The sequence below is a fragment of the Sander vitreus genome, chromosome 14, assembly GCF_031162955.1.
Source record: "Sander vitreus isolate 19-12246 chromosome 14, sanVit1, whole genome shotgun sequence".
Lineage (NCBI taxonomy): Eukaryota > Metazoa > Chordata > Actinopteri > Perciformes > Percidae > Sander > Sander vitreus.
This window is the reverse complement of record NC_135868.1, coordinates 1,839,800-1,863,709: the sequence shown is the minus strand read 5'-3', so window position 1 is coordinate 1,863,709 and position 23,910 is coordinate 1,839,800. Positions and strand designations below refer to the sequence as shown.

At 42.5% G+C, this 23,910-nt stretch overlaps 2 protein-coding genes across 2 annotated transcripts; both read left to right on the top strand.

Moving 5' to 3' along the window:
• The first annotated feature begins 260 nt into the window (after positions 1-260).
• LOC144528552 (uncharacterized) lies at positions 261-11,908 on the top strand. The gene is made up of 2 exons (XM_078267206.1): positions 261-797; positions 7,709-11,908. The coding sequence occupies exons 1-2, from the start codon at positions 605-607 to the stop codon at positions 10,285-10,287; spliced, it is 2,772 nt and encodes a 923-aa protein (XP_078123332.1). The 5' UTR covers positions 261-604; the 3' UTR covers positions 10,288-11,908.
• Positions 11,909-16,205: 4,297 nt separating this feature from the next.
• LOC144528584 (CD209 antigen-like protein C) lies at positions 16,206-23,826 on the top strand. The gene is made up of 6 exons (XM_078267259.1): positions 16,206-16,494; positions 18,300-18,419; positions 18,994-19,083; positions 20,490-20,632; positions 21,491-21,597; positions 22,615-23,826. Exons 1-6 carry the CDS (start codon positions 16,332-16,334, stop codon positions 22,736-22,738), a joined length of 747 nt encoding a protein of 248 aa, XP_078123385.1. The 5' UTR covers positions 16,206-16,331; the 3' UTR covers positions 22,739-23,826.
• The last annotated feature ends 84 nt before the right edge of the window (positions 23,827-23,910 follow it).

Here is a 23,910-nt window from a genome sequence, read left to right as displayed (position 1 = left end):
GGTTTCTCCCTAAAAGGGAGTTTTTCCTCGCCACTGTCGCATTAGCCACTGCTAATGCTTGCTCTGGGGGGAATTACTGGAATTGTTGGGTTTTTGTAAATTATAGAGTGTGGTCTAGACCTACTCTATCTGTAAAGTGTCTCGAGATAACTCTTGTTATGATTTGATACTATAAATACAATTGAATTGTTTAATTTATGAACTCATCAACGTGTAACATTCTGGATGTTTTATTTTGAAGGACTAGAGGACGCGGAAGTGACTTTCTTCACTGTGGCTGACTGCAATGGCGTCTCGGTTTTTAGCCTTTAGCTCGTAAACCAGTCACTTATTCTAAAAAAAAAAAAATGAACGTGGGAGCTCCATCAGAGCCTCTGTGTGTCCGGATAAACCTGTCTGAACGGGCGGACGCTGTGCTATTCACCCTATTCATATGAATGTATGAATGTTTGAACTCGGACTCCCGGCAGCTACAAACAAAGCTATTCAACTTAGCTTAGCCTGCTAGCTGGTTAGCAGCACCGCGCTAGTCCGGAGTGACGGAGCAAACCGTGTTTTTGGAGGAGTTTTGTGTGGAGAAAAACGTCCGCGTCGCTGTGTGAAAATGTGTAAAGTCCAGATGCTGAGAGCGTTGGTGGAGCAGCGACTAACTGCGGCTGCTGAAGAGATATTTGGGCTGTTTGAAAGAACGATAGCAGAGTACGAGGAGGAACTTTGTCGTTCAAAAGAGGAGAACGAGCGACAACGGGAGCTACTGGACGCTGTTTTCAACCCTCAGCTTCGGTTACACAGAGCAGGTTTGGTCATTAAACCTTCAGTTGATCTTTCTCTCCTTCCTGTCATCTCTTCTCTCAGCAACCATATGACGATAGGACGGATGTAAATAAGCATTTGTTCACAAGATCTATTGTAATCTTCGCTCTTTAACAGGTCTTCGCCAAACCCACCAGACTCCATGTAAATAATCTGTACTTTTATCATCGTAAAACACAATAAAACTATTAAAAGCCGTCTTGGTTCATCTTTCCACTGTTCCAACAATTACCACTCTGGGTTGGCTGAAATAAACCCTTAATTCACTCATTTACATGTGGAGATATGCTGGCTCTATACACGCTAAAAGTCCTGATTATTGACATGGAGTTTGGTGACGGTGATTTCGGGGCGGTTTTCTTTTCCCTCCTCCCTCTACGTTACGTTGTTTACGTTCTCTACGTTTTTTACGCAGCCCGGGAAATTCGACGTAACGTTAGATCTCTTTAGTTTGGACTGAGATTCGGTGTCTGTGAAGTCGGTGCCCTGAGGAACTTCGTTTCAAACATTCAGCACAACAAAATAGGGAGATGCACAGTCAACAAATAGCATGCATAGAGCGATATTAATGGCTAACAATGATAACTAGCATTCAATGAGCTATCAATTAAAGATTAGCAAACACAAAGGCATTTGTGTAACCTATATAAATGACAAATGTCATAAGAATTGTAACGAGCATTTAAACACAGTTCAGACTATTACAGGCTAGCGGCTAGCTAACAGCTAACATGAACTACATTCACGGCTAATAGTAAACACTGACTGTGTGTAACCTAACGCAACGATTAAACTTACATTTCCATGGACGCACACACCAGAAAGGAACTGTCCATCCGAAATTGCGTGTAATCAGGCACATTGGATACATAATGGGAATGCATGCACAGGGGTATGGCAGCGAGCTTGTGACCGGGAGGTCGATGGTTCAATCCCCACACCGACAGGATAAAATATGGACGGGGAAATAGTGAAAGAGCAGCGCTCGTCCCTCCCTCATTACCACCACTGAGGTGCCCTTGAGCAAGACCCTTAACCTCCAACTGCTCCAGTGGAGCTGCTCAGTGGCCAGCAGGTCAGACTGTGGTTGTACTGGGCATAACGGAAATACAGGTATTAGCACTTTTATTGGCTAAGCCCATTTAGTGCATTTAAGTGTCACCTGACATTGCAGAAACAAATGAATTACAATACAGTAATGTCAACTTACTGTAGAATATGTATAACATATACAACTATGAAATACAATGCTTAAAGCTCTGGGTGTGGAGGGGTTGTCTTGGTTGACACGCCTCTTCAACATTGCGTGGAAGTCTGGGACAGTGCCTAAGGAGTGGCAGACCGGGGTGGTGGTTCCCCTTTTTGAAAAGGGGGACCAGAGGGTGTGTGCCAATTACAGGGGTATCACACTTCTCAGCCTCCCCGGTAAAGTCTACTCCAAGGTGCTGGAAAGGAGGGTTCGGTCGATAGTCGAACCTCAGGTTGAAGAGGAACAATGCGGATTCCGTCCTGGTCGTGGAACAACGGACCAGATCTTTACTCTCGCAAGGATCCTGGAGGGAGCCTGGGAGTATGCCCAACCAGTCTACATGTGTTTTTGTGGACGCAAAGCTCTCAATCTACCGGTCAGTTTTTGTTCCTACCCTCACCTATGGTCATGAAGGCTGGGTCATGACCGAAAGAACAAGATCCAGGGTACAAGCGGCCGAAATGGGTTTCCTCAGGAGGGTAGCTGGCGTCTCCCTTAGAGATAGGGTGAGAAGCTCAGTTATCCGTGAGGAGCTCGGAGTAGAGCTGCTGCTCCTTTGCGTCGAAAGGAGCCAGTTGAGGTGGTTCGGGCATCTGGTAAGGATGCCCCCTGGGCGCCTCCCTAGGGAGGTGTTCCAGGCACGTCCAGCTGGGAGGAGGCCTCGGGGGAGACCCAGGACTAGGTGGAGGGATTATATCTCCAACCTGGCCTGGGAACGCCTCGGGATCCCCCAGTCGGAGCTGGTTAATGTGGCCCGGGAAAGGGAAGTTTGGGGTCCCCTGCTGGAGCTGCTACCCCCGCGACCCGACCCCGGATAAGCGGATGAAGATGGATGGATGGATGGAACTATGAAATACAACTTTAATAGTAAAGGCTGTTTTGGCCCTATCTAGTCATATCAACTCACGACATTAGGCTACAACTGCTAAAAATACTGCACATTCTAGCTAGCGCTAGTACGTTAAGCTAACATTGATATGTTGCCTGGTGTCGGCTGGGCTTGGTCAGCTGACATTAACAACAGGGTGTTTTCGGCTCAAGTGTTGGATCATAGTTGATGTGCTGTTGTGGTACACAAGTTCTGCTTTGCACCACACACGTTGTACCTTGTTTTTTTGCCTTTTCCTGGCGGTATCTTGGCTCTCCGCCATCGCGCCAATGAATGTTGTGTGCGTCGTTAATAACAGTCTGTGTGAAACAATGACCCTGAGCTGAGCAGGTCGTTAACGTTGCTGTTAACGTTACCTGTTAGCTAACGTTAGCCTGTTCAGTAGTCGCCTAAGTTACAGTTAAATCTATCTAACGGGACAGCAGCCGATGTTTGCATTTGCAGTGAGCGCGCTGACGGTTACGTTATAACGTTATGTTAAGGGTCAAGACTCTGCACGAGCTCAAATCATGTCACTGACGTTAACACTTAACGTTACTCACGTTCTCTTCTTCATCCCCTGTGGGATAGAAGGCTGCAAAACCGATCTCTCCATCGCATTTATTCCTTGACACCACGCTGCACATCTCCCCGTGACAGGTGCATCTTGTCCAGCAGCTCCTCCAACTTTTAGAAACAACAGCTAGCTTTTTGGAGGCCCTGTGTAAAACTTGTTTTGCTTTGGCATAGGGCCCCCAAAAAGACCAACTTCTTCTTAGAAAGAACAGTCCAGTTGTTGCCAACTTGGCCAAAAGGCTGATGATTAATCATCTAATTATTTTTATGATGTTTTATTTATGTTAAAGGTCCCTTTGAATTATTCTAACTAATGGTAATGAAGAAAAACAAGGATTTTAAATTCGGGAAGGTCCACATATATTTCTTGGATGGCTCAGATTGGATTTTCAGGACGGTTCTGGGAGGATGGTGAAAAAAGTGAAGGTAGAGCCCTGGTTGTAAGCTAGTTGTATAAACACTACCTTGGCCACAGGTAACGTTAACGTTACAAAAGAAGGACAGTTACATTTTAGACTGCAGTTTTCTGCTGATATTTTCATTTAACTACCATAATAAAACATCTCGAGTGTCCATTGCTATGCAGGGAGAGTCTAACCTGTCAGCTGTGTTGTCGATGCCTTGAGAGAAAAAAGGAAGTGACTCAGAGCTTGCTGTAAAGCAGTATCTCTGCTTAACACCCAGCAGTGTGTATTTTCTTAGCCTCCCCTTTCGAATGGAACATTTAAATTAGTAGACAAAAAATGATATCCTGAGAAAAGTGGATTTTGAGCGGTATAGCTCCATAGACCTCCATTAATTTTGCGCTCGCCTGTGAGCGCCCTCTAGTGGAACCAGAGTGGAACTGCAACCAGTTCAGAAGCCGGAAGTATCCCGAGAGTGGAAGTTCTCCCCTTTGTTAGAAATTCTCTGCTGTTACGCTACCTGGCTAGCTAGCAGCTATATTGTTACCCAGCATGCCATTCGGCGGTCTAAATTTGTAAATGTATAATTATTGGTGTTACAAATGTTCATGTCACAAATTGTGTGCTATGGTGTTTTACCCTGTTAAAGAGTTAGTTGTGGGTTATGAAATGTGTGTTGTGTTATAAAGTTACTACCATGAGGGAGAAGGGTACGCCGTTAACATGGCTCCCGTTCTCAATTCAGTCCAAGATTACTTCTGCCGTAGCGCTCCCCGCGGCAATGCACCGGTATTACGGTATATGAAAAATAAATATCATACGGACAATTAATACCGATATACGGTATAAACCGGTAAACCGCCGAGGACTAGGTTGAACCAGTAGATAATAGCTAGGGCGTTTAGTTTAGTAACCATGGGGGGGTTATACCTGGGGGGTGGAGCTCGTACCCCATACAGTTTTGAGCATCAAACCAGGGTTTTCCCTGGGAGTTCAGAGCGCTTAGGTGCACATGACGTCATATGCTCATTTGCATATTAATGACGTCATCACAATTATTTGCATACAATTTAGTGGTTGTCGGTTGCAGCGAGGGATAGATTACTAAGGCAAAATTTGGAGGAAGCAGCATGTCACTAAAATGAGAATAGCTGGTCCACCTTAAAGCCAGTCCACCTTAAGTTAGCGAGCCTGTGTTGACGCTAGCTCCGTGGCGCTAACCCGATCACGTTAACCAGCAGCTAGCAAGCAAGACACGGGAACTCGGCTCGGGTCTTTAGGAGTTTGGGGAAACCCTGCAAAAACTTCATTTCCTGCTGATGGTCAGAGAGTCAGAGACGTGTTTCCCCAGCTTCATGCGCTGCTTCCTGTCAGACAGGAAGTCAGTGATCTACCTGCAGGTGGAGTCAGGCACATGCAGCTGGGAGAGCTTGTCCTGTAGCAGAGCAGGGAGGGTGGTGTTGAATGGCGTAGGTTCCTGAGGAGTCCAGGTCTGGAGGTTGAAATGAAGAGCCATGTTGACTGCATTGTCTACAGACCTGTTGGCTCTGTAGACGAACTGCAGGGGGTCCAGCAGTGGTTTGGTGAGGGATTTTAGGTGAGACAGAACAAGGCGCATAAAAGACTTCATATCCCCAGAGGTCAGGGCTACGGGTCTGTAGTAATTTAGTCCTGTGATCCTTGTTTCCTTGGGGAATGGGATGATGGTGGAGGACTTGAAGCAGGCTGGTACGTGGCAAGTCTCCAGTAGGGCTGTCAACAAATACACTAAATTTGAATATATATATATATATATATATATATACAAATAGTAAAAAAAAAAACATACATTTGAATATGAAAATGTATATTCAAATATAAGAGAAAAAAACCAAACCACTGCGGCTATCTGCCTCGCACAACTGTTCGTGGGCCGCTGCGAAAGCGGAATTTTTTATTTTGTTTCTGTGCTCGACTTCCTGTCCTGCAATATCTGCCGTGTGCTGAATTGCTGCGGAGCTCTCCGGCGTCCGGCAAAAATAGAAGCTCTGCATATCTGCTCTGGAGGGCTGCGGACCGCCGGAGCTGGGACGGAGTAGGGACGCAGACGTTCCGCAGTCAGTGGAAATACACACACTGACTTTAATGGAAACCTGATGACTCCGCCGACGTTCCGGAGCAGATCCGCAGCCGTTACGCATCCAGTGGAAACGGGGATAGCTGAACCAAGCTGTACTTCAGAGTCCGGTCTGGCAGCCTTGCAGGGGTTTAGTTTTTTAAACAGTCTGTTGACTTGTCTTGTCCTGAATAGAGGGGCTTGTGGGGGGGGCAGTCACGAATAGGGTTGGGTACCATTCACTTTTTTCCTGTACATGGAATTTGTTTCCATTCCTTTTTTTGGTGCTTTCCCTCTGTAATAACAAAAATAATTTCAGTTGTAAGTAAGTAAGTAATTCCAAACCTATTTATCCCATTTACTTAAAATATTTTATTTATTTAGAGCATTTTACACTCATGACATGATAAATGCAACAACAAAATAAAACCCCTCCCTCTCCCCTCCCAAACCCGTCCCTACAAACTATCAAATAATTATTCATTTCTTACACTGCACTGGATCTTTCTTGTATTTGTATCTTATTCTATTTTAGCCTGTTTTTATTTTCTATCTCTTATCAAACTGCTTGTTAAGTTTTTATGTGAGCGTTTTGAATTTACTTAAATGTGCTATAGAAATAAAGTTGTCAAACCTGTCAAAGAGGACGTCTAACGTTAACCATACTACGGCTGCTTTCACCTCGCCGTTATATACGCTGTCTGCGTGTGGTTTTGAAAAGTGTAACCCCAACTGCGACCGCTTTACCGGAATTGCCGTGACTCACTGGAACTTTAACAGCAGATTTCCAACAACTGCGGAACAGCTGCGGATCGGCTCCGCTGCATGTCGGCTCTGTGCTCCGCCGTCCTTCAATACCAACCAGGTCCATATTTGTTGCGAAACGGCTGCGGCCATGACTGACAGCTGAAGTCACTAAGACCCACGAGATCTCGCAAATTCACGTATGATCGCTCAATATAACAAGATGTAGTTTCTATAAACAGAACCACAAAACCCACAACAGTTTGTTTCCATTCCGACTTCAGGCCTGTCTCCGCCCATTATGACATTATCAAGGTGTAGTGCAGGGAAATATGATCCGCCCTGAGGGCGGTGTATTTTATTTAGAAAATTAACCAGATGTTTTATTTTGATTCTGTGCTCGACTTCCTGTCCCGCACTATCTGCCCTGTGTTGAATTGCTCTCCTTCGTCCGGCAAAAATAGAAGCTCTGCGTATCTGCTCCGGAGGGGTGCGGATCGCTGGAGCTGTACCGGACTCGGGACACAGCCGTCCTGCAGTCAGTGGAAATACACACATTGACTTTAATGGAAACCTATTGACTCTGCCGCCGTTCTTGAGCGGATCCGCAAATGGTGGAAATTGTGGGTAACAAACTGCAAGGTCTACGTCGTTTCGCTCCGTTCGCACCACAGCTTTGCCCGTGTGTGTGTGACAGAGCTTCGCTCTCTGTCAACATGCAGAGAGGACAGATATGCTCCCGCTTATGCTGTGGCGGGTACTGAAATTTGGCACTATTTGGTTTAACGTGAATCGGTCCTCGGTAGTACCGACGGAATTCGGTCATTACCACCGGTTGTACTCTTTACACATTTACATGCATTTTTAACGATTAACCATGGATCCTTACATAATGGATTATTAAAAAAACACTTTAATGTGTTAGTTTAAGCTGACATTAATCTCTGTCTTTGTTTCAGGCTTACCTTCACATGACAAAAAACAGAATGCTGTTAAAGAGAAGCTGCAGGAGTGTAGCTCCGGTGTGGACCAGCAGGAGCCAGAGCCCCCCCCACACATTAAAGAGGAACAGGAAGAACTGTGGAACAGTCGGGAGGGAGAGCAGTTTCAAGGGCTGGAGAAGGCTGATATCACCAAGTTCCCATTCACTCCTGTCCCTGTGAAGATTGAAAATGATGAAGAGGAAGCTCAGTTCTCACAGCTTCATCAAAGACAGACTCAACACATGGAAACAGAAGATGATGGAGAGGACTGTGGAGGACCAGAACCAGCCAGGAACTCGCATCCACTTTTACAACCAGAGACTGAAGACCAGACTGGAGACTCTTCTGATCCTGAGACTGTCAGTGCTGATTGGAAGGAGACCAGAGAACCTCAGTCAGCTTTAAACTCTCTGAAACATGATTCAAGATGTAAGAAAATATTCAGCTGCTCTGATTGTGGGAAAAGATTTGGCCGCATGACGCATCTGAATAGTCACATGATAACTCACACAGGAGAGATGCCTTTTAGCTGCCCATTCTGTATGAAACATTTTTCATGGAGGGGAAATTTAAACAAACATTTGAGAATTCACACTGGAGAGAAACCTTACAGCTGCTCAGTCTGTAAGAAATCTTTTACCCATCAGGAAAGTGTACCGAGACACATGAGAATCCACACAAGAGAGGACCCATTCAGCTGCTCCGAGTGTGGAAAAAGATTTTGCCACGAGACACAACTTAAGAGTCACATGAAAAGTCATACAAAATCTTTTCAACAGGATGCACACCTAAACTCAAACATGAGAGTCCACACAGGAGAGAAACGACGACAATTTAGCTGCTCATTCTGTGACAGAAATTTCACAGCGAGAGGAAGTTTGGAGAAACACATGAGAATCCACACAAGAGAGAGGCGTACATATATGTGCTTCGTCTGCAAGAAACCTTTTATATATAAAGGGAGTTTAATTAGTCACATGAGAGTCCACAAGGGACACGAACTGTCTACTTCCTGTGTTAGTAACGTAAAAAAGCAGCAGGAGTGTCACTCCAGTGTGGACCAGCAAGAGCCAAACCCCACCCCACACATTAAAGAGGAACAGGAGGAACTGTGGAGCAGTCAGGAGGGAGAGCAGCTTCAAGGGCTGGAGGAGGCTGATATCACCAAGTTCCCATTCACTCCTGTCTCTGTGAAGAGTGAAGATGATGAAGAGAAAGCTCAGTCCTCACAGCTTCATCAGAGACAAACTCAACACATGGAAAGACAACTATCTTGCTGTGACGCTGCCTCACAATATATCAAACAAGAAACTAAAGTTTTCAACGATCATTGGAAGGAGACCAGAGAGCCTCAGTCAGCTTTAAACTCTCTGAATAATACTGAAGTCCCGGTAAGTCGTACGACTGATACTGCTGGTAGAAAACTGTTAAGCGGCTCGAAGTGTTGGAAAGGATTTGGCTGCAAGACACTTCTGAAGACAAGCACGATCACAGAAAAGATTCTGTTCAGCTGCAGTGTTTGTGACCAAAGTTTCACCTGGTACAAAGAGCTTAGGAACCATCAGTGTGTCGGTGGTCAGAGTCAAACTGAGGAGAACAGAGAGGCAGAGCCTCCAGCCAGCAGAGAAACTCAACACATCGAAACAGAAGCTGATGGAGAGGACTGTGGAGGATCAGAACCAGCCAGGAACTCCCATCCACATCCACTTTTACAACCAGAGACTGAAGACCAGACGGGAGACTGTATTGACAGTGCTGATTGGAAGGAGACCAGCGAACCTCAGTCAGCTCTAAACTCTCTAAAGAAAGAGGAAGTTCCTGTTAGTGATGAGAGATGTAGTGCTGGTGAGAAATCATTTATCTGCTCTGAGTGTGGGAAAATATTTGGCACCCAGACAAATCTAAGGATCCACATAAGAACTCATGCAGGAGAAAAACCTTTCAGCTGCTCATTCTGTAAGAAATCTTTTACACAGAAAGGCAATTTGCAGAAACATATGGTAATCCATACAGGAAAGAGACTACATAGTTGTTCCGTTTGTGGTCAAAAATTCTTGTACAAGGACCATGTTACTTCACACATGAAATCACACACAGGAAAAGGAGCTTTCAGCTACTCGTTCTGTGAGAAATCTTTTTCGCAGAGTGGGATCTTACAGAGACAGTCGAATCTGAAACAACACTTGAGAAATCACACTGGAGAAAATACATTTGGTTGTTCTGTCTGTGGTGACAGATTTTTATATAAGTCACATCTGACATCACACATGGTCGTCCACACGAGAGAGAAACGATTCAGATGCAGTGTTTGTGAAGAAAGATTCACTTGGCATTCACAGATCGAAACGCATGAATGTGTCGGTCGTCAGTCGTCACAGCTTCATCAGAGTCAAACTGAGGAGAACAGAGAGGTAGAGCCTCCAGCCAGCAGAGAAACTCAACACATGGAAACAGAAGCTGATGGAGAGGACTGTGGAGGACCAGAACCAGCCAGGAACTCACATCCACATCCACTTTTACAACCAGAGGCTGAAAACAAGTCTGTGGAGGGTTAGGGTGAAAACATGTTAAATGAGCAACAGTATGGACAATGTAGACTTTTTTTCTATACTAGGGGTCTCCAACTTTTCTTAACCTAAGGGCTACTTTAAAAAAATCTTAACTTCACGTCAAGGTTCATGACTATTTTACACTTCTTTTAGCCCACATAGTTAGCTACATCACTGATGATATCGTGGTCATTTAGTGTCTCAGTTTGTCAACCTATTGGCGAGCTACTGGAGAAAAAAAAAAAGAAAAGCTTTTCAGCATTCACACACATTTTCTAGTTCAGGTACTTTTTAGGGTCAAATTAACTGGGTTTCATTTACATGAAAGTTTATAACAGACTCCGTAAAGGCAGAAAGGAAAATATTTTCATAGAAATATGAAGCTTTTTTTCTTAATTTCAGTACATTGTCCTCCAATTGTTCAGTTGAAAGATTGCTAGAAGATTTTGGTTTTGTACAGTAATGTAAATATTTGCATCAGCCTCATATGTCTGTTGAATTAGGAACTGTTGGTATGTTCACAATCAGTTCAGTATCATCATATCAAATATTGTATGAAGTAACTGAACTAACATTCCTTAAAGGTGCTGTTGGTAGGATTGTGAAGATCCAGGACTTTGGAGGAAAAAATTTGAACATCGACAACTTCTAAGTCCCTCCCTCCACAAGGGAGAATGAATGCGTGTGCATGAGCAGTGATTGACACGCTCATGCACACATAACTATTTGACTTAATGTAAAATGTTTCTGGATTTCACAGAAACTTTTGTTCACATATGGCTATTTTACAATTTACTGATGAGATTACATCAGCCTTGGATCACAATGATTGTTTTCTGGATTTATCAAAAGCTTTCCATTTAGTTAATGAAATTTTACTCGCCAAACTAAGTTCCTTTTGGCTTTTAATATTAAGCACTTCAATGGGTACTTCAGTAAGTACCTAAAAAATAGCAAACTCAATCAAAAGTGCTTTTTCACAAAGGAAACGTCTTGAGTGGGGTCCCACAGGGGTCAATCCTTGGCCCTCTTCTTTTTCTGATGAACTACCTAGCCTCTGTCTCCCAAACTGTGTTGACAAACCCTGATTGGTTGGGTCCATTCATAGTGTTTCCTGCTTTACTAAACTGTTTCTCTTCTTTTTGCACAGGAGATACCTTAGTGATACATGTATATAGTACTTCAGCTTTTATGCCTCTCTTTGTATGTAATCTGTGCTGTCGATGCTTTTACGTTTATGTGACGACATAAAACTAACTAATGCCGTAATGGAAATGTTATCACTCTTTATCTTTTTTTATTAATACAGGACAATGTATTGACTGTATGTGTTGTAAGAGCCAGGTTTTAGTTCTATTATTTTGAAAGGTCATTTACAGTAATTAAGGCACCTGGTGGGGGCGGAGGAAGCAAAGTAATACCTGTTCACTTGTTTGGTTTGGTGAAGGAGAGAGGGGGTGACGAGGGAAGTTTTATTTATGCTGAACGCTGTTTTTGCGCTGGTTTTACGTTTTTCTAATGCTGTTTATGACTTTTGGACTCCATTTTGTATGCCAGTTATACAGTTATGGGATGTATTGGATGCAGAACCTTGTTTGTGTTAATACAAATAAATATACAAAACGCAGTTGGATCCGTGATCATTACCAGAAAGCACGTCTGGCAAGTTAGTTAATCCCCTACTCAGCCTCTCGGCGGCCCAAAAAGTGATTTTCAGATTGTCGCCTACATCTGTAGTTTGAAGTGATAATGAACATAACCCACTATAAGAGATTGAATAAGGTTGCTGTTTATTTTTCACACAATAATTAACATTTGAAGTAAAGTATACTATGCTGTTCCATACATCCATACAGGAGAGAAAGCTTTAATTTGCTCAGTGTGCGGTAAAGATTTTGTAAAAAATGGAGATCTGAAAAGCCACATGACAGTCCAAACAGGAGAGAAACGATTCAGCTGCAGTGTTTGTGACAAAAGATTTGTATTGGTCACAGAGGTGTCAAAAGTATTCATTCATTACTCAGGTAGAAGTATAGATACTAGGGTTTAAAAAGACTTCTGTAGAAGTTGAAATATCAACTCAAGCTTTTTACTCAAGTAAAAGTACTGGTTTCAAAACTAAAAGTATAAAAGTAAAACGTTTTGGAAACAATGAGCTCGTGGTACTTGGGTACGCAGAGCTTGCGGCGCATTCGAAAGGAGTTGTTTTTGCATCCAACCATTTCGAAAACTTCTTCCAGGTACGGCCAGGGATGTAGAAAGGTTGGCTGGTCTTCCCGGCTACCAACCTCCTCGCTGGTGTTTGGTCGGGACATTTAGATACCCAAAATTTCTACTTAAGTAAGGTAATGAAAGTATTTGTACTTCGTTACTTGACACCTCTGGTTGGTCATCAGTCCTCACAGGTTCATCAAAGTCAAACTGAGGACTGTGGAGGACCAGAACCAGCCAGGAACTCACATTTAAATACATTTTTACAACCAGAGACTGGAGACCCTTCCAGGGTTTCCACGGTCATAGAAAACCTGAAGAAGTCATAGTCTTTGAAAAGTTTTGTAAAAATCTTCGGAAAAAATATTTTGTTGTGTTTAATGAAATTAATAATGTGGATAACCTTCCACGTAATGTATAATGATGACACATTTATTTTGGGTAGCTGTTGACGTAACGTAGCTCTGTGTCGACGTGTTAAAGTGTTTTGTTTTCCATCATGTACGTTTCTTAATTTTTCTTCCTGCGTTCTGTCTCTTAACACAAAGCATTGCCTGTCCACTGTGCGTTGGCATTTTTTGTCTCAGCGGAGGGCGCTTATGTAAAACTTTACAACGGTGAATTATTGTTGTTTTCTTTGTTGTAGATGGATGAGTTCATGTCTGAGGGGCATCTGTACAGTACCCTCCCATCTCCGAATAATAGGGCTCCCCAAAAGCCCTGGTGTAATTCAAACACTGCCTACATACTACATACTTTTGTTGCAGCATTGTTATCAGACTCGTATCCAGAAATGAGTTTATGAACAAATGCCTTAAGATTATGCATTAAGGTTCTGTTTTATGCTGGAAAGCCAGTGCCAGACTGATATAAGTGCTTTAAAGTTGTTTTTTTTAACCACACACAAAGTGGCTGCCTGTAGTTTGAAGTATTTTAAGGGATTATGAACATAACCAACTATTAGAGATTGAAAAAAGGTTGCTGTTTAGGAGAATGTTTCAGGTAAGAAATGTTATAATACAATACACATGATCCAACTTCACACTGCATACTAAGCATACATTTTTCTAAATAGTCTTATATCTATTGCTGTTTTTCTCAAGACATCAGTGAAAATGATTTGGTGTTGTTGGTCTGTTTCTTAATTGTTATGGTTTTCATCAGCTAATTTAGTCACTTTGGAAAAGGACCAGCTACAGACCCGATGCAACCAACTGAGCAACAACTACAGCCAGTTGCAGAAGAGCTATAACAACCTGAGCAACAGTTTCTGCCAGGAGACAAAATAACAGACACAGGGGAACATTACAGGTGAGAAATGTTTTAAAAGAAACAAGTCTTATAAGTCTTATATAAACTTAGCACAAAAAGTAAGAAAATATGTGTTTGGTAGATTATTTCTCTGTGGTAACAATGCTTTTTGGCAATACATTTTATACTGTTGGAAAGCCTGTTTAGTTCCCTCTCAAATGGTGCCCCATTTGTAAGGGAATGTGTGGGATGGCATCCCATTCTTCAACCAGCAGTCCTGACCTCAACCCCATGGAACACTTGTGGGATCAGCTTGGGCGTGCTGTTGGCGCCAGAGTGACCAACACAACCACGTTGGCTGACTTGCAACAAATGCTGGTTGAAGAATGGGATGCCATCCCCCAGCAGTGTGTGACCAGGCTGGTGACCAGCATGAGGAGGAGGTGCCAGGCTGTTGTGGCTGTGTTTGGTTCTTCCACACGCTACTGAGGCTCCCGTTTGTGAAATGAATAAATTGTTAAATTGCCAATATGTATTGTATCTTCAAACTTCAATCATCCAATCCACCAAACACCAAACGAGTCAATGGCAGAATAAGATGTTTGGCATTGGCAGAGAAGATTTGGCAAATTTTTCATGGGCGCAACCCACATACTCAGCGCTGCTGCTCATCCCACAAATGCATGTTCCTTACGAATTGGGCACCATTTGAAAGGGAACTAAACAGGCTTTCCAACGGTATAAAATGTATTGCCGAAAAGCCTTGTTACCACAGAGAAATAATCTACCAAACACAAATTTCCTTACTTTTTGTGCTAAGTTTATTTGTCTTCAAATGATTTGAAATATGTCACAAAAACACAGGATGGAGGAGATTTCATTGTAGTTGTTACTACAAATCTACTGAGATGAAAAGCTGGACAGAGAGCAGGAGAGACTGTCAGAACAGAGGAGCAACTCTGGTGATAACAAACGGCAACGAAGATAATGTGAGTGTCTGTCTGTTCCGCCTGTTATTTGCATGTCATGTGTTTTTGTACATACAATACAATACTGCACTTGTTGCAGCTGGAAGTGTAGTCTGCCTCCACACCCGCACTGTGGGCTCATCTGAATAATCTGACATTGTCGACAACAGTGGGCCTGGTTCCGGCTCGAAGGACCATGAATAAATGGGTGCACGATGGCGATACCCATGTACTGATAACTGGTTAATAGTGAATCCGGGTCCACTGAGGGGGGTCCGATAAGAACCAAACAAGTGTCCCTTCTTAATTATCCTTTATGGCCACACAATCATAACACACTCATTTCTCCAACAGTATGAAATGATATAAGTACAAAGTAAATGTATACTATATAACTAAGTTATAAATAAACCATAAATCCCAAATTAAATACACAGCATTTAGTATATCTGTATATCTATATCCCTGCTAATTATTGGCATATATACAGTTAACATAGAAACGAATCAGACACACATTCAAATGCTCTCTCTAAACAGACAGTATTACCATGGGTATGCTGCCACCTGCTGGTAGAGACAGTAAATTACAACTTGACCCACTTTCACTTAACTGCGGATACATTTTGTATAAAAATGTGATAAATTTGGGATAAAATAATTCAGCAGGGGCAGGGATATGAAGACCAGAAAGGGGGCAATCCCACACATCCCGCACGGAAAATCACACCCTATGTACTGCCGTATATTTAGATGAATGGCGCCAGTACCCTGTGGTCAACGTTTACACGCCTGCTGGATGACTCACGTCAGCCGGTTGAAAATCAGTGACTTTCCCTCTTTAGCGTTTAGCTTAGCATTGTAACCATACACAACACTGGCTTGGTTGCATCAACCTCCCCAGCTCCACCCTTTCTAAATATGGTCACTTCTGGCTCCAAAATGCCAAGATGGCGACAGCCAAAATGCTAACTCTTGACTTCTAAACGGCAGTCCACACAACAACGGGTCACATTGCAGTGTTTCTTTGTACCATTGGGACATTTGGCCTGATGGTGGCAGTAATGGAAACATCAGGGTGTCACCACAATATTTTTTTTGGAATTGGGCCCTACAGTAGTGGAAGTCTGTTATTGTTAAAACATGGATTGGCACACTGATGGTCCAATACATTGTTCCAAAGCCGGATATCCACATTAATTCATCAAGTGTTAAATTTGAACTTAATTAAACATTAAAATGTTTCAGTTTAGGCAACAGAAAGAACTGTGAAAGCAGATTTCCTGTTTTGGCCAAACTGTTGAACTGCTGTGTGGCTCGGTGTGAATAAATGCTATTTATACATTAGTTACTTAAGAAGTTAAGAAAACACCAGACTAGAGTTACGTGTGTGTGTGTGTGTGTGTGTGTGTGTGTGTGTGCGTGCGTGCGTGCGTGTTGTGCGTAGGTGTTGCATCAGCTGTTACTTCATTTATCTTACTTCCTTTATGTTCTTTACTGGAAAATAAACACTTGCAGCATCAGTAGAGTATGTTACAATACTGAATATATATCTACCAACGTTTTACAGCAGCAAACCAGTAAGGGAAGTGAAGTACACCTACGGTTTAACTGTCTCAAGATGTCTGCAGATATTTATGCCACACCAGATGTGTCAAAGAAGGTGAGATACAACAGAAATGTGCAGGAAGACAAAGAAGAATGGGAGGAGAGGGAGGTGGAAATATACGAGGCTACAGATGCTATCGGGGATGATCACACTGATAATCAGCCACACGGAGGAGGTAAGTAAGAAGTTATGACAAGTCAATATCATGAATAATCATGCTGATCTGTTTGTGTGTGGGTGTCCCTTTAAATCATGTTTGACTGATGTGTAAACTCTACGTTTGCTCTCTGTTTAGTTTCTTACTCTCAGCTTTCAAAGCCCAATATGTTTGGTTTTGGTAACATTTAAGTGACAAGTGTCATTTCTGAGATGTGAGGAAGCATTAACTCCGGTAAAGACATGAAACCACATAACAGGAAGAAGGGAAGTGTGACAAAGTATTTTGAATATTATTAGCAATGCAGAGCCAAATGAAGGAAGAGAGAGTGGGAGACTGAAGAGAAAGAGGAAACAAAGTCACCCTTTGTTGTGAGTCAGTTGTGCCATTCAAGGGCCCATTACAACTCAAAATTCCAGATAAGTTCACATTTGTTTTACTTTATTATAATCATTTACATAAGAGTGGTTCACTGACTACGTTTACATGCACTTAGTTATTAGGCCCGGCTCATATCCAAAAACCTGCTGATATCAGAGTCTTTGATAAGGTTTAAAAGTAGCTGCATTTCCTCTTTTCTTTTGGCCGAGCATCTCTAGGGCAGCCCTGCAAACTGTCGTCTGGTTGGTGTGTAACCATAGCAACTCACAGAGCTGACCGTAAGCCGTAAACAGGCAAGAGGCTGTAAACTGTCGCAAACTGCAGTACAAACCCAGATTGAGATGCAGATTCTGAGTGCGCTGTATACATTTCCAAAGAATGCCTCTAAAACCCAAATAATACCAGAATATCCCATGTCTACATCGGAAACATTGTACATTCGGAAAAATGCCTTATTGGGAATATCCAAACACAATATGCTGTTTACATGACCTGCATCAAATTAGGAATATTGTCATATTCTGAATATACTGGAATATAAGTGTGCATGTAATCATACTCGATGATTTGTTTAAAGGCGTATTCACACCTATAATTCGGTGAACTCAGTGTGTTTCGGGGGGGGAGTATTTTTCATTTGGCTCGATTTTCATTCACACTGCACTTTGTCAAACATTGGAAACAATTGTCATACGGTGGAAACTGTCACTGATCTTTTGGACAGAATATCTGAAATTCGCCGACACTTCTGCTCTCAGAAATAATGGAGCTACACCACATTTCTAACGGCTTGGGTTTGTGGTTCTGCTTTAGTGTCTATTTTAGAAGAAGGCGACAATGTGAGCAGCTGACAGACAGTGAGTGAACGAGAGAGAAAGAGAGAGAGATAATGATGTGTTGTCACACATCAGAATAAGTTATGGGTCTGAAAGTAATCAACCCTTAAATCATATATAAGACTGTAAATTGTGTGGAAGATTGAAATGGAGACTGGTAAATGTTTTTTGGTTCACTTCCTATATCTGGGACGGATCGCTTTCTTACAAGCGAGTTCATCAACTGAGCTCTAGAGCACTCAGAAGCAGAGAGTCGACTTGGACTTCCAAAAAATGACTTGTGAACATCTCTGCTCAGAAGCGAACCAAGAGCCTCGTTTTCCCGAGTTCGGTTGTTTGGTCCGCACCAAAGTTAGAATGAGTTTTGACACCGCTCCAAACCAACCTGAATACCAGACAAAATGCTCCAGGGTTCGGATAAAAAGGACCAAATTGCTCAGATGTGAAAGCAACCTAAAATGTGACTTTACACACTCAACCACAGATCAAAGCAATAAAGCTACTGGGTTGATGTTATTGTAACAGGGGAATGATAGGAACTATAATAACAAAGTCTCATGTTGTTTTCCCATTAATGAACCTGCTCTCTGTGCTTTGCCACTTTAGGACCGCACACTGAGAGGCATCCTCCAGCCCTCCAAAGGAGGCCTTTCAGGGCTGCAGCACTCTGTCTGGCAGTGCTCTGCTTTCTGATGATAACTGGAATCATCATCCTTTCTGCATACTGTAAGATAAAATACACCTCACAACTACTGAGCACCAAATACTGAACCAGTAAACAATGGTGTACTACAATCAGCTTCAGGCTTTGAAGGATAGGTTCAGGTTTTTGCTGACATACCATATGCATGCTGAAATGTCACTGACTTCATTCCTACTGCCCATGTCGCCTGTAAAGTGAAACCTTTCTAACACGGTTCCGATGTAAGAAACATGGGGACAAAATCCACAGTCTTCATTCTGTTCAGCTGAAGCTTTAGCAACACGACATTTGACTATCGGACATTTCCTTCTACCACCGCTCAGTAAGGAAATACTGTCAGCAGAACCAAAAAGAGGGCAAATTGTACTAAAGACATGTTCAGTTTGGGAAAGTCAGACTAATGAGGCCTCATAAAAGCTTTGGCTGAATTTAAAAATTCTAATCTAATTTCCTTGCGGGAGTCATCCCAAAAGGATCAATAAAGAGAAGTCTAAGTCTAACAAAGTGTGGTTTTTATATCCCAACATTTTTGTTTTTAGTTTGAAGCAGAATTATTTGGTGTTGTTGGTCTGGTTTCATTGTTGTGGTTGTTACCAGATTATCTAGTCACTTTGGAGAAAGACCAACTGCAGACCAGATACGACCAACTGAGCAGCAACTACAGCCAGATCCAGAGGAAGGTTTCTGGTAAGAAATGTTTCAAATCACCATAACACCCAGGATCCAACTTCACACGGTATATTAAGCATAAATAATCTCAAACTGTCTAACTTTCATCTATTGCTGTTTATCTCAAGACATATCCGTTGAAAACAGTCAGTTACAGGATGAAGTAAAGCAGCTGAAGTGCTTAATTAAAGATGAGAAAGTTTAAAAACAGTAAACACCTGTATTATACACATTTACATCATAGAACTTGATTGTGTATTTACCGTTGATTAGAACGGTTTCATGCTGTTAAACTGTTTTGCTGATGATATAAATATTTCTGTTATGGAAATTGATTTATTTGAAACAGGGACAATGCACAAATAAACACTAAACTTGTAATACAAGAGAATATGTCTTGGGCCAGGTTATAGCAACAATTGCTAATTTCCACCTGTAGTCCCTGGGCAGGTATGACACTTGTAAAAATAACAACTTTAAAAAGAAATTTGAACAGGACTATAGATGACGTGGTGTCCATAGTAATTAAAAACAAGCAGTGTAGCAAAAACAGGGACGCCAGCAGCCCACTCACTCTCTCTCTCCCCCCCTCCCCAACACACACACTCAAACAGAAGCAGCAGCTTAGGCACATTAGAGTACAATCCAACTCTAGACACTCATTCATACACGGATACACACACACAGACACACACACACGCTCACATATACAGTATCTTATAGATGTGTGCAGACTTGCTTACTCAACAACCAACTCTTTGTCAGGCATGAGAAAGTGTGGGAATTTGTACATAAGATATGTTCTGTGGGAAGGGCATTCCACTTCCTCATTGCCATACATGAGAAAGAGGAACTCCCAAATTGGGGTTTACGTTGTGGGATGCTACACTCCCCCCTTGTAATGCTTCGAGTAGTTTGCGCTGTTATTTCGGAGCAGAGTGTTACAAACCTTTTCAGAGGGGGAGCAGTAGCACTGTATATGATTGTATGTAGTAAAGACACATTTGAGTGTTTTATTAAATTATCAAAACTAAGTAGATCATATTTGACAAGTATATGACAGTGATGATAATGACGTGTTTTTATGTCATGGATCTTGAGGCAGTTTTTCTACAAAGATTCTGAGGGTTTTACATGCCTGAGACCAGGATGTAATGTAGTATAGAAGGTGGGGGGTGATCATTGCATTTAAGTATGTACTAGATGCTTCAGTGGTGAGAGAGTTTCTTAAGTATCTAAAATGTATTCAGTGAAATTTCAGTTTGTGTTAGAGATGGCCACTTACAAATGAGATGGAAAACCTGAGTGAAACTTTAAAGTATTTACAGAGTAAACATCCTGACAGGGAACATGACGGAGGCAAGAAAGATCTTTAAATAGTGAAACTACAACTCTTATCAATCTGACATTTGTTTGACTTTAAGAGAAGTGGTGTCCTGACGGATGGAAGAGATCTGGATGCAGTTGTTACTTTAAATCTGAGAAGACTAAGTCTTGGTTTGAAAGCAGAGAGTACTGTCAGCAGAGGGGAGCAGATCTGGTCGTCATAAACAACGAAGAGGAACAGGTGAGTGTGTTTGTTTCTGAATGAGAAATGTGAACTGTCTTATGAGCACTAACGGTGCAGTTCCTCATGCATTCTCTGTTTCTCTGCCGATTATAAATGTCTTTCTTCACTTTCCTCCGTTACTAATGTGTGTTTACTGTCGTGCTGTTGAGTCCAGTCCTTAGTGTGTGGTGGATGTTTGTTGAGGCTGAAAGTCAAAGTGAAAAAAACTAAAACTACAGTCTGTCAAGATGTTTTATTTTATTTGTTTAACCTTTATTTATCCAAGTAAGTCGATTGAGAACAATTTGTCATTTGCACTGACGACCTGTCACATTCACACAGTTACACATTCATACCTGGAAGCTGCCCAGTACCACCACAGTCTGATCTGATCACATTCATACCTGGAAGCTGCCCAGTACCACCACAGTCTGATCTGATCACATTCATACCTGGAAGCTGCCCAGTACCACCACAGTCTGATCTGATCACATTTATACCTTGGAAGCTGCCCAGTACAACCACAGTCTGATCTGATCACATTCATACCTGGAAGCTGCCCAGTACAACCACAGTCTGATCTGCTGGCCACTGAGCAGCTCCACTGGAGCGGTTGGGGTTAAGGGCCTTGCTCAAGGGTCCCAAGCTCGCTTCTCTAACCTCTAGGCCACCACTGCCCCCCCTGTTCCATGTTGTTTGTTTGGTTCTATTGAAACTACAGTATGGTTGGTTATTTCTGTATGATTAGTGTTTCTGATTCATGCATCATGGGGGGGATTTTTTTCTTGCAATACATTTTCTCTTTCCTTCAGATGTAGTCACAAGATGGCTTTACTACAACAGAAATGCTGAACTGTGAACACTGTCAACTTCTAGAAGTTTGTCACTGAGCTGGGTAAGGATGGAGAGTCCTGGATTGGTCTACTGGATGAACAGAGAAATGGAGAATGGAAATGGGTCGACGGATTACCGCTGACAGAAACGTGAGACATTTTAAAGGTTTTTATTTTCATCACAATTCCATCAAAGTCACTGTTGGTCACTAAAATAAGTGTTTTAAATAGAAGGATGCTGAGTTAAAGCTGTTTTTTTTCCAATTAGTGTTAGAGAGAGAGAGACAGAGAGAGAGCGAGACGGAGGGAGGGAGAGAGCGAGACGGAGAGAGAGAGAGACGGAGAAAGAGACGGGGAGAGAGAGAGAGAGAGAGATGGAGAGAGAGAGAGAGAGCGAGACGGGAGAGAGAGAGAGAGAGAGAGAGAGAGAGAGACAGAGAGAGAGAGAGAGAGAGAGGGAGAGAGAGAGAGAGAGAGAGAGAGAGAGAAAGAGATGGAGAGACAGAGAGAGAGAGAGAGAGAGACGGAGAGACAGAGACGGAGAGAGAGAGAGAGAGAGAGAGAAAGAGATGGAGAGACAGAGACGGAGAGAGAGAGAGAGACAGAGAGAGAGAGAGAGACGGAGAGAGAGACGAGAGAGAGAGAGAGAGAGAGAGAGAGACAGACAGACAGACAGACAGACAGACAGAGAGAGAGAGACGGAGAGAGGGAGAGAGAGAGACCACCACACACTTCTAGTGAGTCATAAGTGATGATTGAGAGGATTACTTTTGTATGAGTCTATAAATAGTTTTTAGGGAAATGCTGAATAGTAGACCTTTTAAATAAACAGGAGCATCAGTCCCATGGATGACGTATGAAGATGAAGCTGGAGAGATGGGGAGCAGAGTCAGCTTTGAAACCGTTTTGTGTCAGTGGCCAACAGAGGAGCTGCAACAAAAAGTCTCCCTGTAAACATCATAAATGTATAGTGAAGTCTTAAACCATAAAGATTTCATATTTGTTAAACGTTCACAGACCTGAAAAGCTACTGTAGTTTAATGTGTGTGACTGAATCAAAATTCATATATATATATGTCATGTGAAATCAAACAGTTTACTTTAAATGAATACCAAATCAGGAGTTTCAGCCCTGTTTAATAAAAGGACGTTTTATTTCTCTGACAGGTTCTGGGCATCAGGACTGCCTCACGGTGACGGTTACATTTACGCTGCAACATGCTGCGATCAACAAGGAAAATGGACACAAAGAAGAAAATATGAACCTAAGAAGTGGATCTGTGAGAAATAGATTCTCTGAACTCTGTGATGACAGAGGGGTGTGTAGTGTTGGGATCAGCTTTGTCAAATCAGACTAATTGACATTTTGCTCAGTAGTTTATTCTGTGTTGCTAAATAACCTGGATTACATCGATTTCGTCCCTCTGCCCTTCATAGTGCATAATCTGGTTAGAAGTCATGAGCACTTACTCTGTAGTCCTACAGGATTATAATAGTAAAGGCAAATAAAAACATGGAATTGCAGGTTGTCAGCTTTTAGAACATTTAAACCCCTCCCTACCACCATCTCCCCTCCCTAACTCATCCCTACAACCTATCAAATCAAATAATTATTCATGTCTAACGCTGTCAAATATAACAGGACTTCCTCCGGGAGGCCGGGGCTTCATGTCCCGCGTGTCACTGAAACGTACATTTTTTTAACCCCACCCACCATCTTTTCCTAACCCTAACTGTCCCGTTCTTGTCCCGCGTGTCAGTTAAATGTACGTCCCGACCCAGAGTGTCAAAAAGTGACGGCAACACTCCTGACCAAGCGTGAGACTTTTAGCGTCAGTAACAAACGCCAAAGACACCTGACCAAGCGTCTGTATTTGACGCGATGGGAGTGAGAATGTGTTGTTATATTATATTGCAGCGGACGCTGTCTGCGTGGCGTTTTGAAAAGTGTAACCACACGCCTTTATTTGCGTTAACGTGACTCGCTGCGACTTGAAGAAGCTGCAGAGGCGACGTAGTTTGCTCCGTCCGTACCGAGATTTGTCACAGATTGATTTTACCTGAATTGGTACCTGGTAGTACCGGCCTAATCCGGTTGGTACTCTAAAAAGTACCGAGTTTTGGTACCCAACCCCACCCTAAACCCAACAAGGGTTGAAGGTGTTTCAGAGGTACTGCAGTGACTCTAGGAGGGTTTCATCTCCTGGTATTGGCTGGACAAACCCTGTGAGGAATTACAAATTGTGAAATCTTGAGTCCCTCTTTGTTTTTGTAATGTCATGTGTAAGGCTTAGATAATATAATAAATTGTACATTTATTATATTAAAACTTTTTTCAGAGCTCTGAAAATGTAATAAAGTATTTGTCTTTCTTCCAAAGTGTATTTTAATCATTAATCTTCTTTGTGTGTATGTCTGAGGAAGTCTTGAACACTTCAGGACTTTTATTTTGAAGCTAAGCAA

Excerpts from the sequence above, each read along its gene's own strand:
- LOC144528552 (XM_078267206.1), top strand. The coding sequence starts at position 605 with ATGTGTAAAGTCCAGATGCTGAGAGCGTTGGTGGAGCAGCGACTAACT. Across the intron at positions 798-7,708 it reads GCTTCGGTTACACAGAGCAG|GCTTACCTTCACATGACAAA; the intron begins GTTTGGTCATTA and ends TCTTTGTTTCAG.
- LOC144528584 (XM_078267259.1), top strand. The coding sequence starts at position 16,332 with ATGTCTGCAGATATTTATGCCACACCAGATGTGTCAAAGAAGGTGAGA. Across the intron at positions 18,420-18,993 it reads CATCATCCTTTCTGCATACT|ATTATCTAGTCACTTTGGAG; the intron begins GTAAGATAAAAT and ends GGTTGTTACCAG. Across the intron at positions 20,633-21,490 it reads TAAACAACGAAGAGGAACAG|AAGTTTGTCACTGAGCTGGG; the intron begins GTGAGTGTGTTT and ends GTCAACTTCTAG.